The 14,981-nt window shown below is 39.8% G+C and overlaps 1 protein-coding gene across 1 annotated transcript in view; it reads right to left on the bottom strand.

The window, feature by feature from the left end:
* Positions 1-3,701: 3,701 nt before the first annotated feature.
* The window catches only part of LOC102859084 (T-cell surface glycoprotein CD1b-2-like), a 24,257-nt gene continuing 12,977 nt past the window's right edge, over positions 3,702-14,981 (bottom strand). Inside the window, exons 2-5 of the mRNA XM_006895430.1 lie at positions 6,099-6,365; positions 5,215-5,493; positions 4,589-4,867; positions 3,702-3,799 (exon numbers count right to left, since the gene is read on the bottom strand). Of these exons, the coding sequence (XP_006895492.1) occupies positions 3,702-3,799; positions 4,589-4,867; positions 5,215-5,493; positions 6,099-6,365 (923 nt within the window). The remainder of the gene's footprint in view (positions 3,800-4,588; positions 4,868-5,214; positions 5,494-6,098; positions 6,366-14,981) is intronic.

The following is a 14,981-nucleotide window of genomic DNA, read 5'->3' as shown; positions in this document are numbered from 1 at the left end:
TTTCTTTTTTAACTTTTCACTTTTATGAGTGAAAGTGCAGACCAAGTTGGTTTTCCATCCAACTATTCATACACATTTTGTTTTATGACACTGATTTTAAGTCTCACATTGTAATATCACTGTCTCTATTTCCTCCTTGTAATTTTGTTTCCATGCATCCTTCTATCTCCTCCCTTCCTGCCCTCTGGCATTTATCCTTGGATATATGTCCCCCTTTTAATCTTTTCTAATTGATAAGGAGCTCTAGTGGTTGAGTGGTAAACAGTTGTGCTGTCATTCCAAAGGCACACGGTTCAAATCCACCCACTGCTGTATGAGATAAAGATGGGCAGTCTTCTCTCATGTGATTTACTGCCTCTGAAACCCCACTGGAGGATCTAATATGAGTCATTTCTAACTTGAAGTGTGTAACAACAATATAGTTTTAAGACCTCATTACCTTTCTGGTATTATTGGGGTTTTTGGGGGGTTTTGGGGGGGTTGCCTCTGTTGTTTGGCTGAAAGCTGAGGCACAGAAGTTAATTCAATTCCAGGATCAAAGGGTAACTACGTGCCATAGTCCCAGTAGTTCCACCAGTCTATATTAGACCAACTACAGTGCTCATTTTTGTTCCTCATTTTTCCTAATCTATCTGGTACTCTCTGTGGCAATCCCTTTCAGAGAAGTCAGCAGTAGTAGCTGGGCACCATCTAGTTCTTCTGGTCTCATGTTTGTGAAGATTGAGGTTCACAAGATCCATTAGTATTATGTTCTAATTGTTTACGTACATCCTTGATTTTCTTCACTTTTCATAGACAGATAGGAAGTGACCAATAGCTATACTTTAGATAGCTGTTTGCCAACTATTAAGACCCTGGTTGTGATATGTTGTTGCTATGTATGACTGAGTCAGAACCAACTCATAGCTGAGCCCCCAGTGGGATTTCAGAGAAAGTAAATTATACCGGGGGAGACTGCCCATCTTTCCCTTGTCAGATTTGAACTATGGGCTTTTGGGTTGGGAGCACAGCTGCTTACCACCTAGGCCACCAGCTGTTGTACACCAGATCTAATTATGTAACATTGTTTTTGTAGGCTCTATCAACTGACCTTGATGACCCATAAATTATGGTGCTGAAGTGTCAGGACTTAGGTATGTTGAAATATTTTTCAAAAGGAAGTTCTAGGAAACAATATAATAAGCAAAGAAATGAATAAAGATCATATCAAAGATATGACTGAACTACAGAAAAGGTCTCAAAATCCCTGATGACGAAAAAAGGCTTCTTGACACTTTTAACTGTTTACAATGAACCACCACAATTTTTTTTGTCCTCTTTGTCTCTCAGTTGTTCTTAATGGAAATTCAGGAGAATAATTCCCAACCTATTACTTCTCTGAGTTTAGTAACCACGAGGACAAATAATATTTTTTTCCCCAGACAGGTTCTGAGTTCAATCAAGAAAAGTAGAAGAGCATGTTGTTGTTATTATGTGCCTTCGAGTTGTTTGTGACTCATATCAAAACCCTATCTATGTATAACATCTGAACCCTCTCTATCATCAGCCAACCTTGTTTGTATCTAACACACCTACCTCCATTACCCCAGCCACTGAATCAATCCATCTCATCCAGGGTCTTCTCCTCTTGTGCTGTCTTTCCACCCTACCAAGCATGATGTCCATCTCCAAGGACTGGTCCCTTCTTGCAACATGCCCAAAGTATGTCAGATGAAGCTTCAGAATCCTTGCCTCCAAGGAGCAGCCTGGTTTAAGCCTCTCTAGGATGAATCTCTGTTCTGCTAGCAGTCCATGGTATATTCAATACTCTTCTCCATCACTACAGCTCAAAGGCATCAATTATCCTTCTATCATCCCTAGTCACTGTCCCGCTTTCTGACACATAGCAAGTAATTGTGAAGACTATGGATTGTATCAGGTGCACCTTATTCTCCAGACTGACATCGTTAACCTCTGGAGAGGTTCCTGGCAGCTGACTTTCCCAATGCAATTCATCTTTTGATTTCCTAGCTGCTGGAAACCAACAAGAGTGCTGATTGTGGAGCCAAGCAAACTGAAGCTGTTAACAATCTCAATCTTTTCACCATCTATAATGATGCTGCTACTTGTTCCAGTGGTGAGAATCTTTATTTTCTTGATATTGAGCTTCATCCATCATGAAAAATTACAGTACTTGACCTTCTGCAGCAAGGACTTCAGGCCCTCCTCAGTTTCAGCAAGCAAGGTTGTATCATCTGCATAATGGAGGTTATTCATGAGTCTTCTTCCAATCCTGATGCTACATTCCTCTATATAGAGCCCTGTTCAGATGATCTGTTCCACATATAGACTGAAAAGGTATAGAGATAGGACACATCACAGGTGTACACCCATCCTGATTTTGAACCATGCTGTGTTTCCTTGCTCTGTTCTGACGATTGCCTGTTGGCCCAAGTATACATTTTGCATAAGCACAATCAAGTGTTCTGGGATGCCTGTTCTTCTCAGTTAGTCATAGTCTGTTGTGATCTGCACAATCAAATGCCTTTGCATAGTAAATAAAACACAGACAGATATAATGACTTTCAATTCAGTGATAAATACTTTAAAAAGAAGAAGAGGGCTATAGTTTCAACTGGTGAAACAAAAGGAAAGGAAGATAATTTTAAAGAAACATTAATTTGGCAGCTATATCACCTCAGTTAAAAATAAAGATGTTGGTGAGAGAACTTTCCAGAAATTCACATACACAAGAAACAAGCCTTCTTGAAATTTACAAAGCAAAAGGGTGCATAAAACCTGAAATAGCTGCAAATATATGAGTACAACTTCAAAAGTCTCTGGAGGCCTCTAGACAAGTCATCCATTTATATTTCCATTTATAACATTTAGGAAGGCTTCCTGGAGGTAGTGGCCTCTTTGCTGGGCCTGGAGAATTTAATCATCCAGGCAACACAGAAAAATTTAATTACAGAAGCTCAATTGTTTTTAGCCTCCTTTGAAAAGAGATACTTAAACATAAGCAAAAAGGCTTTTTTAAAAAGAAAGAAATTAATGTCACCATTAAATTGTGTGTATATAATATTTATTCTGAGAAAATTTTCATATTTTAACATGTATTAAACCTGAGTACATTTTACTCTTGGTATTGGCTAGTCATAAGTTTACAATGTTAAAATTATTTTTTTCTTCTGATGAATGAATTCTCTCTCTTCAGTTATTGAACTTCTTGCCTCTTTTCTTTAATGAGAGAGTAGACATGACGACAGCTTACTAAATGCCATGATATGACCTGTTAAAGACACAAATAAAAAACTTGCTCAGAGTAAAGGATATGAAAGTGAAACAGAAGGGAGAAAGGAGCTGGTTGAAAGTCTAAGGATTAGCTGAAGCAAGCAAGGAAGTGAACCCCCTCAGCCCCGTAAGGACAAATACTGTATAAGACATTATTGTAGAAATAGAAAGATAACTAGTAAAATGGGCATGAGGATCAAAGGAGCTCAGGGGTGAATATGGGGGATAATCATAGAATGATACCATTTTATGGGTGGAGGGAGTGGTGGGCAAATGAAATGGGAAAAGTCCAGAGTGAAAAATAATGTATATGAACTTTGTAGGTCAATCAATATAAAGTAAAACATTTCTTTTAAAAAAGAGACAGAGAGAAGCATGCAAAGAAAAGAGAGGGTGAAAATAGATAGATACATTTAATAAGTTAAAACTTACCAGCGTTTCATAAACCGTAAAGCAAGGACTATCAAAAAGAGCAAGATGAGGGCTGTTATTGCTAAACAGATCAAGCCAATAGATATGGGATACCCTGGAAGTTGAGAGAGTAAAAGATGTTTGTCACTTAATATCGCATTCTCTAATTTCCCAGGACTTCCTTTGTCCGTGTGAGTGTCAGCACCACCATCGGCCTGCTTCCTGTGTATGGTGACATTCTGCCTCCCTATCTCATAATCCAGGACATGCCACAGTCATCCTTTGTGTATCACTCTTACTCTGTCTGCCACATGTACAGGTTTTTAAATACCTATTTATTCTATTAATGTCTTTGCTTACTATTCTTATACCTGCTTGTCCCAGAAACCAATTAATCTATTTCTCTGTTTACATGTTCATATTTGTATCTTCTTGTCTATTATCAGGACTGCAGAGCCTTTTCCTTCCTCTCCCAGAGTGGCTACTGAGAGAACCCCATCCCAGGAAATGGAAGCTGTGCTTTGTCTCTCTGTGAAACTACCCTACTCTCTATTACTAGGAATAGTTATCTGAGACCCTAGCCCACTTCCCTATCTTGAAGAAAGCATCTGTAAGCATCCCTTTCCCTGAGTCCCTTGTGAAATATATAAAATCCCCCTCTAACTTTTACTGGGGGCTGATCTTCTGCTTGAGAGCCAGCCCAACAGTTTCTCCTCAATTAACTGTCTTTCTTGACCTGCACTGGGTTCTGTCCTTCCTCAACAACCTTACATTTATCTCTACACTGTGTCCCTATCATCTTCATCTAGCAAATGCCAAACTTTACCTAGACAGCTTTCTATCCATATTTAAAGAGCATCTCCTCCTCTAGTAGATGGGCCCTAGTTCTTTCTCACTTTCTCACCCCAGTAGAGGATGATGTCCTGACCACCTAGACTGCTGTGCTTCACTCTGCAATACAGGCCAGCAGCCTCTCCAGTTGCCACATCCAGGGTAACTCGGAGATACCAGGTCCCATCAGCATTGGGCAGGATGTCACCTTGATGAGTACCCCGCTGCTCCTGCTCCCCCCGCATCCACATCACCCACACGGGCTTCGGGTAGAATCCCGAGACATGGCACACCAGCAGCAGGCGGCCAGGACCAGGAGAGGGGCCACTGGACAGCCAGACCTCAGGCTTCTCTGGAAAAGGAAGAATGTTCAGATTAGGGTGCTATAATAAAGAAGAAGGCAAACAGTTTGAATCCACTAATTGTTCTGAGGGAGGAGGATGGGCAATCTCTTCTTGTGCAATTTACCACCTCTGAAAACTCACTGCAGGGTCAGCTAGGAGTCAGCTCAGACTCAAAAGCATCTAATAACAACAGAATGTAGAGGCTCAACTTATCCTCAGGTTTGGACAGCAATCTCTTTTATTCCTTTGGGAATCAGGCATTTTATCCGTTAAGCAATTCTTCCTCTCTGAAGTTTCTGAGTTTAAAGGATCATTATCAGTGACAGGGAAATATTAGGCGAATGTTGGGACCAACCTTGCCTCTGTAGATCTGCCTTCCCTGCATCAAGAACACCCAAGAGAAACCGGGGGCAGACTCTGTAGAGAAGATTATCAATGGTATCACAGATTCCTTGGTACTGACTGACGAGTCTGCAAAACTTCTTTGCCCTCCAGCCACTCTCTGGGGAAGGTACAAAAGAATGATTCTGGATGCTCAAGAAATCCACTCCTCCTAGAGCTCCCATCAAGAAACTTCTCGGTAACTCGCCAGGACGCAGCTCACAGCCTGCTCTGCTTTGAACTTCAAATGGATCTAGGTATAAAAAATATATATATATAATTTACTACTAATTGCAACTTTTAAAAGCAAGGTATAAGGAATAGACCTGGAAGCTATTTGTAGGAAGAAATATCTGAAATGTGAAATGGTGAGCTAAGCATCAATTAACATGTTTAGAGTGGTTCAGAAATAAGAGAATTGGGAACAGTGCATGTGCTCTCAATAGGAGGCTGGTTTTGCTGTAACAATGTATGGTTGTTAGGGATCCAGGAGAAAGGACAAGATTGTATTGAGGGTAGACAGAAAGGAGACAGATGAGTTGTGTTTAAGAAATAGATCACGCTAAGATAGACAGAAACAAGGTAGAGAAAGTGAGAGTTTGAAAATTGAGAGAAAAGAAGTGAGTTTTAAACTAGACAAAGCCAGGGATGGTTAGAAAGGATGGAACTTCATTCATCATAGGAGAGATCAGGAGGATACAGGAATCTGAAATCCTGGATGGTGTTGGGCGAACAGGTCAGGAGACCGAGGTGTGCACACAGAGTAAGTGGAGTGGAGATGAGAAAGGACCACAGGGAGTAGCAGCCCAAATAAAAGGCAAAGTCATTAAGAATCCCCACCTCTGCCCCACGACTCACATTCTATCTGGAATTGACTGACAAAGTCTCGTGCTTCTTGAGTAAATCCAACAAGGTAAATTCGAATTATGTCCACTAGTACAGTAATCTCCTGATCACTGAAGTTGCCCTTAGACCAGGGCTTCAGAAAAATGGCTGTGCCTGCGTCACTGTTCCAGCCATGAATCTGCAAATCATCCAGCCAACCAGAACCTTGATTTGTTGTCCAGGATTTGTTGATGAAAGAGGAGATCTGGATGAGGTAGAAGGAGGTGGGCCCCTGAAAGCCTGTGGAAAGATAAGAATGGTAAAAGAAAGGGAAAAAATAGGAAGGGATGGAAGAGACTAGAAAAAGGAAGAAACAAAATAAGCTTGTGAAGAGTGCAGGAATCTTGAGACTTTTGCCTGCGTTGGGGTCTTGGAGCCAGCTCCAGTCTCCTAAAGGGTTGAAAAGAAAAGGGCAGAAGAAAAAAATAATGTATGATAGGGTGTTATGGTTATCACAAGAGTCCACAGTTAAGGTTGCATAGTGGAATGTACTTGGGGTGGTGGGAGGGGTGTGGGTGGATTGTGTACCAGGGAGGGTGTTTTTCTTTTACTTTTCAAAGACAGGAGTAAACTGGGGGGGGGGGGTGGGCTGGGCGGGGAGAGAAGTGCAGCAATGAATGAATGGAAATCCAAAATCTCTGTAAATATTCATTAAAATATTTTTTAAAAAGTGCCCACACTATTAAAGTCTGACTGTATGAGTCACTACAGCTGATTTTTGGTGGAAGTTGCCATACTCTCACAGCCCTCATTGTCATGACCTTACAAGTTAACTACCAGCAATAGGAGCAAAGTCTTATGGGTAGATACATTTGCCCTCAGCTCTGATGTTTAATCTCTGATTTTCGCAAAAGACAATTTGTCCTCCATCACATTGTGCAGCAGAGAAAAGCTGGGCCTCCCACAGCCGGGAGCCTCTCACTGATTCTTTTACTTCCCTTTCAGCCCTGATCTATTTCTAGAATTTCTTTTACTTCTCTGGCTTCTAGCTGCTATCTTGTCCCTTAACATCATTTTTATGACTATACACAACTACTCATTTAAGTCCATAAAGAGTCCTCAAGCTTTTATTTTCCTATCTGTAGAATAATTGTGCAGTTTCAGTCAACTTAAATCAAAATTTATTTCACGAGCCAAGTCTGCCTTCCCTCACTTCCCTCTCTTCTTTAGAATTCCATCAACATTCCACAACAATGTCATCAGTGTCTTTTTTTTTTTTAGCTCATGACTTTGACTAGTCTTCTTGCCCCCACATTCTCATTTCTGCCTTTATAGTTTTATCAAAAATCTGTACTTGGCCAGGCTAACTCATCAGACAGAGACTGGGGGATACCATTGAGATGATGGCCTTTAGTTGCCCTTCAAAGCTGGACGAAAATTCAATCCTTTGGCTCAACCCTCAGTCAAACAATAGACAGGCCCATAAAGTGAGCCATAACACCAGGAGGGTCCTTACACCTTAGAAGAAACAGCTGTACAAGATCTGAAGAGTAGCATGTCCCCAGATTTAGAAGGCAAGAGGGGTAGGACAGAAAGATTAATGAAGAGATTCACAAAAGGATTGAGGAGAATGCAGTTACATTGTGGGAGTTTCAATTAATGTCCTAAAACATATGTGTATGAATTGTTAAGGATAAACCAAGTTTATTTGTAAACTTTTACTCAAATAATAATAAGTAATGATAATATTTTTTAAGAAAAAAAGCTTCTAATAAACCATTTAAGAAGCAACTATTGGTCTTTCTCCATCGAGAGCAACAAGAGTAAAGAAAAACAAAGACTCAAGGAAAAAAGTGATGATAACTAGTATAAAACACTAATGTCCAGGCGAGCCACAGCTTCCTCTAAACTGAGACCAGAAGAACTAAAAAGTGACTGGAAACCACTACCCACTGCTCTGATCAGGGTCACAATTGAAGATCCTGGACAGAACAGGAGAAAAATGTAAAGCAAAATTTAGAATCATAAGACAGGACCATACCTACTAGCCTGAAATAGACAGTTAGAACCCCTGAGTCTACAGCCCTTCAAATATGGAACTCTACAATCTCCCAGGGAATCTCTGTTCAACCAAACAATGGGCAGGCCTACAAAGCCGGCAAACACACCCATGAACTTGCACTTTAGAACAATCAACAACATGAGACAAGAAGGGCAGTGTTGTCCCCGGAAACAAAATTTACAAAACAGTGAGTGACAGGAAAGATGGACACAATGGAGAAAGCAGTGAGTAACTGGGAAGGAAGCTGTTATTTTACAACTATTATCACATATTTAAACATGTATAAATCGTTGAGTAGGAAAGTAATATGTTCCATAATAAGATACTCAGGAAAAAATGTCTACTTTATCAAGCTATTACACAATTTCTCTTTTAGCAATTTAATTTCAACCAATGTACCAGTACCAATTTACCTGTACCTTTGCAGAAGAAAAAGCTTCTGTCATATAAACAAGTGATCCAGACAGCTGAAAATATGAAGAAACTTACTTTTCCTATATGATTTACTACATGATATAGAATATAGATAAATTGACTGTTAGTAGTTTAATAGCAATAGTTTTCACTTTGTTGTTGTTATATCCCATCAAGTCACCCATGACTCATAGTGACCCTGTATACAATAGCTCTGAACCCTTCCATAACATGAGCCAGTCTCACTGACTCTGACATAACTAATTCCATTGCCTCAGCTACCATATCAAACCATCTCATCCAGAGCTGTTCCTCCACCCTTCCAAGCACAATGTTCTTCTCTAAGAACTGGTCCCTCCTGGCCATGTGCCCAAAGTACTTGAGACAGGGCTTCAAAATCCTCGCCTCCAAGGAGAAACTTGTAAACTGGATGCTGAAGCTTCCCATTGTAAATGAAGCCTAGTGGCCTACTGGGAAGGAGCTACACTACCAGCAAGAAGCGTGTGCTTCGAATCTAACAGCTGCTCCACAGGACAAGATGGGCACTCTCTTCCCATTCGAATTACTGCCTCTGAAAACCCATTGAAGGGTCAGCTATGGGTCAATTGCAAATCGATGGTACGTAACAACCACCACCCTCTGTAACACAGTAGGATAAGGATGATCATACTACATAAAGGCTTAAGACAAAATAGAATAAAGAAGACACAAAAACCTAAGTGGTGGAGGAAAAGAAATCTTTTATGGTGCTTCTAAGTCTTAAAATTGTGTATCTAAGGTGATACTGGAAGCTATGATACCAATTTTCCAAATCCCAGCAGAATCACCAGACGGTTCACAGGTTTCAACAGCGCTTTCAGACTAAGCTAGACTATAAAGTAAGTCCTGGCAATCTATTTCTGAAAAACTTACCCTTGAGAAACGTGTAACACTGAAACGTTGCCTAGTATAGTGCCAGAACAAGAGTCACTCAGTTTGGAAATCACTAAAGAAAGGGAGAGGGGATGGGGAAGGATTAGGGTAGAAAGGCTGAGGAAGAAAGAATTAAAAACATCAAAACACAGGCCCCTTTCCCTTACCCCTGCTGCTGCAGATGTTTCCTTCCTTCAGGCCATTAATCTCTTCCTGCACAGGAACAGTCATGATGACTTGAGGAATAATATAAATTGTTCTCGAGGCTGGTAAGGGCTCTTGCAAAGTTTCTTTATATAAACTAGATATACATGTAGGCTTAAAAAGAAATCATACTCGGAATTTATGCTTTGCCTTTGTAAACTAGATTTTTTTTTTCTTTTCATCAAGATTTACAGAAATGGATGGAGGACCACTGTGAATCAAAATCCATTCATCAGCAGTGGGTGGACTTGTAAGAACAATTGTGTCTGTATGCAGTTTTGATTTGTGGTTAAAAAACCCTGAAATTCAACCAAAGATGAGCAGACACTTTGCAGTTCTGGGCAACTCATTCTGATTCCTGCTGATTTTCCTTCATAACCAAACTCTTTTTCAATCACAAATCTAGGCTGATGCTTACATAGTACTTTCTACAACTTCGCTCACTAACAAAGACCCACTTAGGTAGCAGCACTGCCTCTTCGAAGTAGGAGTGACCTTAGTGGTATAAATGCAGTAAATTTGTCAGAACATTTAATTGATGTTATTGTTATATATTGTCAAGTAGGAACTCACTCCTGGCTGACCCTTTAGCAGGTTTTCAGAGGTAGTGACTCTCACAGGAGGAGATTGTCCCTCCTGCTCTCCAGGACCAGCTGTGGATTTGAACTCATGTGCCTTTGGGCCTGCAGTGCAACTTCTCATCACTAGGCCTTGATTAAAAATGAGAAAAGCTACAGACACATATTAATAATCACAACAGGAAATATACACAGTATAAACCTAGGAAAATTGGACATCAGAAATTAATAAGAACAAATAAAGATTGCGTATGCCAGAAATGACAAATTAAACAGAAATAGTATTGCATTCACCATCATAAATAACATTTGAAAATCCACTCAGAGGTCCATTCAACAAGGAAGAGCAGTTAATAATTACTCAACAAATTGCTAACAACAAGTATGAAGAAATTGAAGACTTTTACCAACAGGTACGTGCTACTCTCACGTTTGGGGACATATCCATTCTCCACTTCTTAGTGCCTGTAGGTTGTACATCCCTGACTGCATATCTGGCCTGCAACCATCTTCTGGACAGGCAAAGACAGTATGCTTAGCCAGACAAACTACCCCAGGTCCCCAGAGGCTAGCAAAAACTCCATCCCATTCTACGTAAATCCCTTTAATGGCCCACAGGTCAGAAGAGTCTCCATTACTAGCCAGGCCCCATAGCACTAACTATATTCTGGCCTTAGAAGATTCTGGTTTTGATTAGCACTTTCCCCTCAGCCACCTCTCAGGCAAGCAGAATCTCTCTCAGGAATGAACATCACTCTCCCATGCTTTTGCTAGGCTGGCAGAAATTCCACTCCAAACCAGATTATCCTGCCACAACCTGTCTCAGCAGTTGTGAGAGCATCAACAAGGTGCCCTTCCCACTCCTAAATTGCACCTTTTTTCTCTTTTTTGTTTTTGGGGGTTTTGCCTCCCTAACTTGATGATCATTTCTTCTTACTCTTCTCATTTGAATTTTTCCTCTTCTGTTATTTTTCTTCTTCCTTTATAACTCCTCTGAAATTTTGGTTTTTTCTCTTTCCATTCTTGTTTTTGTTTGCTGTAGAGTTTTCGTTTTGTTTTATTGTGTTGTGTTATGTTATGTTTTTCAAATCTGGCAAGAGACAACAACAGTGTCCACAATGTCCAGCTGCAGAAGCACCATCTACACTTTACTCACTGGCAAAAGCAAACACCTACTCAGGAGGCTATTTTGTGAACAGAGTAGGGGAACACAGCATGGTTTAAAATTGAGAAGAGAGTATGTCAGAGTTGTATTCTTTCTCCTTACCCATTCAATCTGTATGCTGAGCAAATTACCCAAGAAGGTGAACTTTATGAGGAGGAGAGTGGCATCAGAATTGGAGGAAGACTCATCAACAAACTGCTTTATGCAGATAACACAACATTGCTTGCTGATAATGAGGAGGACTTGAAGTACTTGTCTCAGAAGATCAAGGAATGCAACCTTCAGTATGGATTGCATCTCAACATCAAGAAAACAAAAGTTCTTATCAGTAAGCCAATAGGCAACATCATCATGAATGGAGAAGAGATTGAAACTGCCAACAGCTTCATTTTACTTTAATCTACAATTAATACCATTGGTACCAGAAGTCAGAAAATAAGGAGACACATTCCACTGGGAAAATCTGTATTTAGGGACCTTTTAAAATTGTTGAGGAATAATGAAATCAGTCTGAGGACTAAGGTGCATCTGATTCAGGCCATGGTCTTTCTGATTACTTGTTATGCATCTAAGAGATGGATGATATATAGAGATGAAAGAAAAAGAACTGATGCTTTTTAGCTGTGATGTTGGAGAAGAGCACTGAACATCCCATGATCAGCCAAGAGAGCGAACAGATATGATATGTCTTGGAGAGCGTGCAGTTGGAGTGATCTTTGGAGGCAAGAATGATGAGGTCTCACATACTTTGAGCATGTTGCTAGGAAGTGTTATACCTTGGAGAAGGACATGATGCTAGGAAGGGTGGAGTGTCAGTAAAGGAGAGGAAGACCCTCAACTAGGTAGATTGACACTGTAACTGCTGCAGTGAGCTCTTATGTGTCAGGAAGTTTGAGGATGGCGCAGGATAGAACAGGGTTTGGATCTCTTGTTCCCGGGGTCGCTATGAGTCATATGTGACTCGGTAGCATCTAACAGCAATAACAATAACAGCTTTTTCACCACCTGAAGAATGAATAACTGAAACAAACAATAGCTGAGTGAGTCTGCCCTCAATAGCTCTATAAGAACAAGGAACAAAAAACTGCATGAACCTTTATCTACTATCACACTCCTGAGGTGAAAAGGAAGTGAAAGATGAAGAAGAGGAATTGCTAAACCAGCCAGAGAAGAAGCATATTTGCCCTACACAATTGGATAAACAATGATAATAATAATTTTAAAATATTATCATATCTTGTAGACAACAAATAACTTCAAATTACACATACACAAACAGAGTAAGATGGTACAAAGGAACAAAATACATAGCTAGAAAATTTCTCAGAGAAAGAAATGCTATGGTAACTTCCTTTTAAGAAAGGAAAAAGAATAATACTCAAGTGTTTTCAGTAGTTTGCAACAAAGTTCAAGAAAACCATTACATAAGAAAAGGATAACTCAGTTAAAACTCTAGAATTCATAAAATAAGAACAAATGAACAAAAAAATGGAAAATTAGAAAACATACAAGACCAGCAAATTAAAACTCAGAAGATTAAGACTAAAATTTCTGAAAGTAATAATGCTATGATAGGATAAAAGTGCATTCAGAGACCAGGACAATGACTAAGGATGACAGAGAAGAATTGATGTCTTTGAGTTGTAGTGCTGGAGAAGAGTCTTGAACATACCAAGAAAACAAATAAGTGTGGCTTAGAGAAGGTAAAAGCCAGTTTCTCCTTAGAGGCTAGTATTCTGAAGCTCTATCTCACTCACATACTTTGGGCACGTGGTCAAGAGAGACCCGTCCTTGGAGAAGGGCATTGTGCTTGGAAGGGTTGAGGGATGACACAGGAGAGGGAGACTCCAGGTGAGATGGATCGATACAGTAAATAGAGTAATAGGGGTAGGCGTGTCAGAGTCCATGAGACTGACTCAGAATAGGGCAGGTTTCAGAGCTGTTGTACCTAGAGTCACAGGTGACACGAGGGAACATAACAACAACAACAGGAAAAAAAGAGCAGAAGTAAATCAATGGGATGCCAAATCAGTTAAAGTGAAGACAAAACTCTCAATATACATCTATCAGAGAATTAATTAATAAAGACTAAAGAATAATGAAGAATTACATGGGACATCAACAATAAAAAAATACTTAAGTTCATTGTCATCAAGCTGGAGCTGACTCATAACTGATACTCTAGCAAGTTTTCTGATACTTTAAATCACACAGGAGGACACTGAACATTTTTCTTCTGAGGAATTGCTGGTGCATTCGAACCAGTCACATCTAGGCTACAAGAACCACCTGGTTCTACAGACTACTCCGCCAGAGTTCTCTATACAAACAAAAATAATTTATATGTGATTGGAATTCCAGAAAGGAGAAGAGAAGGGGGGGGAAATCACAGATAAAATTATTGAAAAAATTTTTTTAGGAAAATTTCTCTGACATGATGAAAGATTAGAAGATAAGCATTCAAGAAACTCAGTGAAAGCCAAACAGGATAGACCACAAAAGAAAATCAAGACATATCCTAATTAAACTTTGCAAAGCCAAAGGAAAAGAAAGACTACTAAAAAAAAGTTTAGGGGGGAAAGGGTTACCTAAGAAGAAAAAAGCAAAAGAAAATACAACCAACACTATTCTTTGTCAGCAGACACCACAAATAGGCAATAGAACGGCATGTAGAAAATGAATTAAAAATCCCTAAAGATAAAACCACCTTCTGCCTACCAAGTTGTTCCTTTTTCTGTGTTCTTAACTGTGCATTTCCTTACCCCTCCAGTAACAAGTACTGGGGCAGAGTGCACAGCTCTGAAAGGTTATACTGCCTGTGGTGGAAACGAGCCAGCAGTGGTCTTTACAACTGTGGATCTTGAGTTCTACTCTATGCAGATTCCAGGTAAAACTGTGTTAATTGTACAGAAGGTGTGTCCTTAAGAAGAAAGTGTTCACTTTAAAAACATGCTGCTACCTAAAAAACAACAAAACACAAAACAAGCTTAAAAAGCATTAGATATCTAGAAAAACTGATCTTCAAATATAATAGAGAAATTAAGATATTTAAAAGTAAATAGGATTTATTGTTGTTATTACATGCTGTCAAGTCACTTCTGACTCATATCAACCCTATGTACATCAGCTCTGAACACTGTTCTATCTTGAGCCAACCTCACTGTGTCTGACACACCTGCCCCATTACCCCATTTTCTGAGTCAATCCATCTCATACAAGATCTTCCTCTTTTGTGCTGTCCCTCCACCCTTCCAAGTATGTCTCTAAAGACTAGTTCCGCCTTGCAACATGCCCAAAGTATGTCAGAAGGAGCTCCAGGATCTTTGCCTCAAAGAAGCAGGCTGGTTTCACCCTCTTGTGGATGAACTTGTTTGTTCTCCTAATAATGGCAAAAAACGGCCTGAAGTTATCACGGAAGAAAAGTTCATTCAGAGGCAAACCCACACATAGAAGTATACAAAGTAAATTTAATTCGTAATATTAAAACAAGAAATCAGACTCATCAGTCTATATACTGGGACAACTACAAAGCAAAGAGGGAATAACTAGTGTAATTATAGATATTTCATAGGGAGAGAATG

This window comes from Elephantulus edwardii, unplaced genomic scaffold (genome assembly GCF_000299155.1).
Source record: "Elephantulus edwardii isolate Elephantulus edwardi_28Jun2011 unplaced genomic scaffold, EleEdw1.0 scaffold00168, whole genome shotgun sequence".
NCBI lineage: Eukaryota > Metazoa > Chordata > Mammalia > Macroscelidea > Macroscelididae > Elephantulus > Elephantulus edwardii.
The sequence above is the reverse complement of the archived record's forward strand: the minus strand, read 5'-3'. Positions and strand labels throughout refer to the sequence as shown.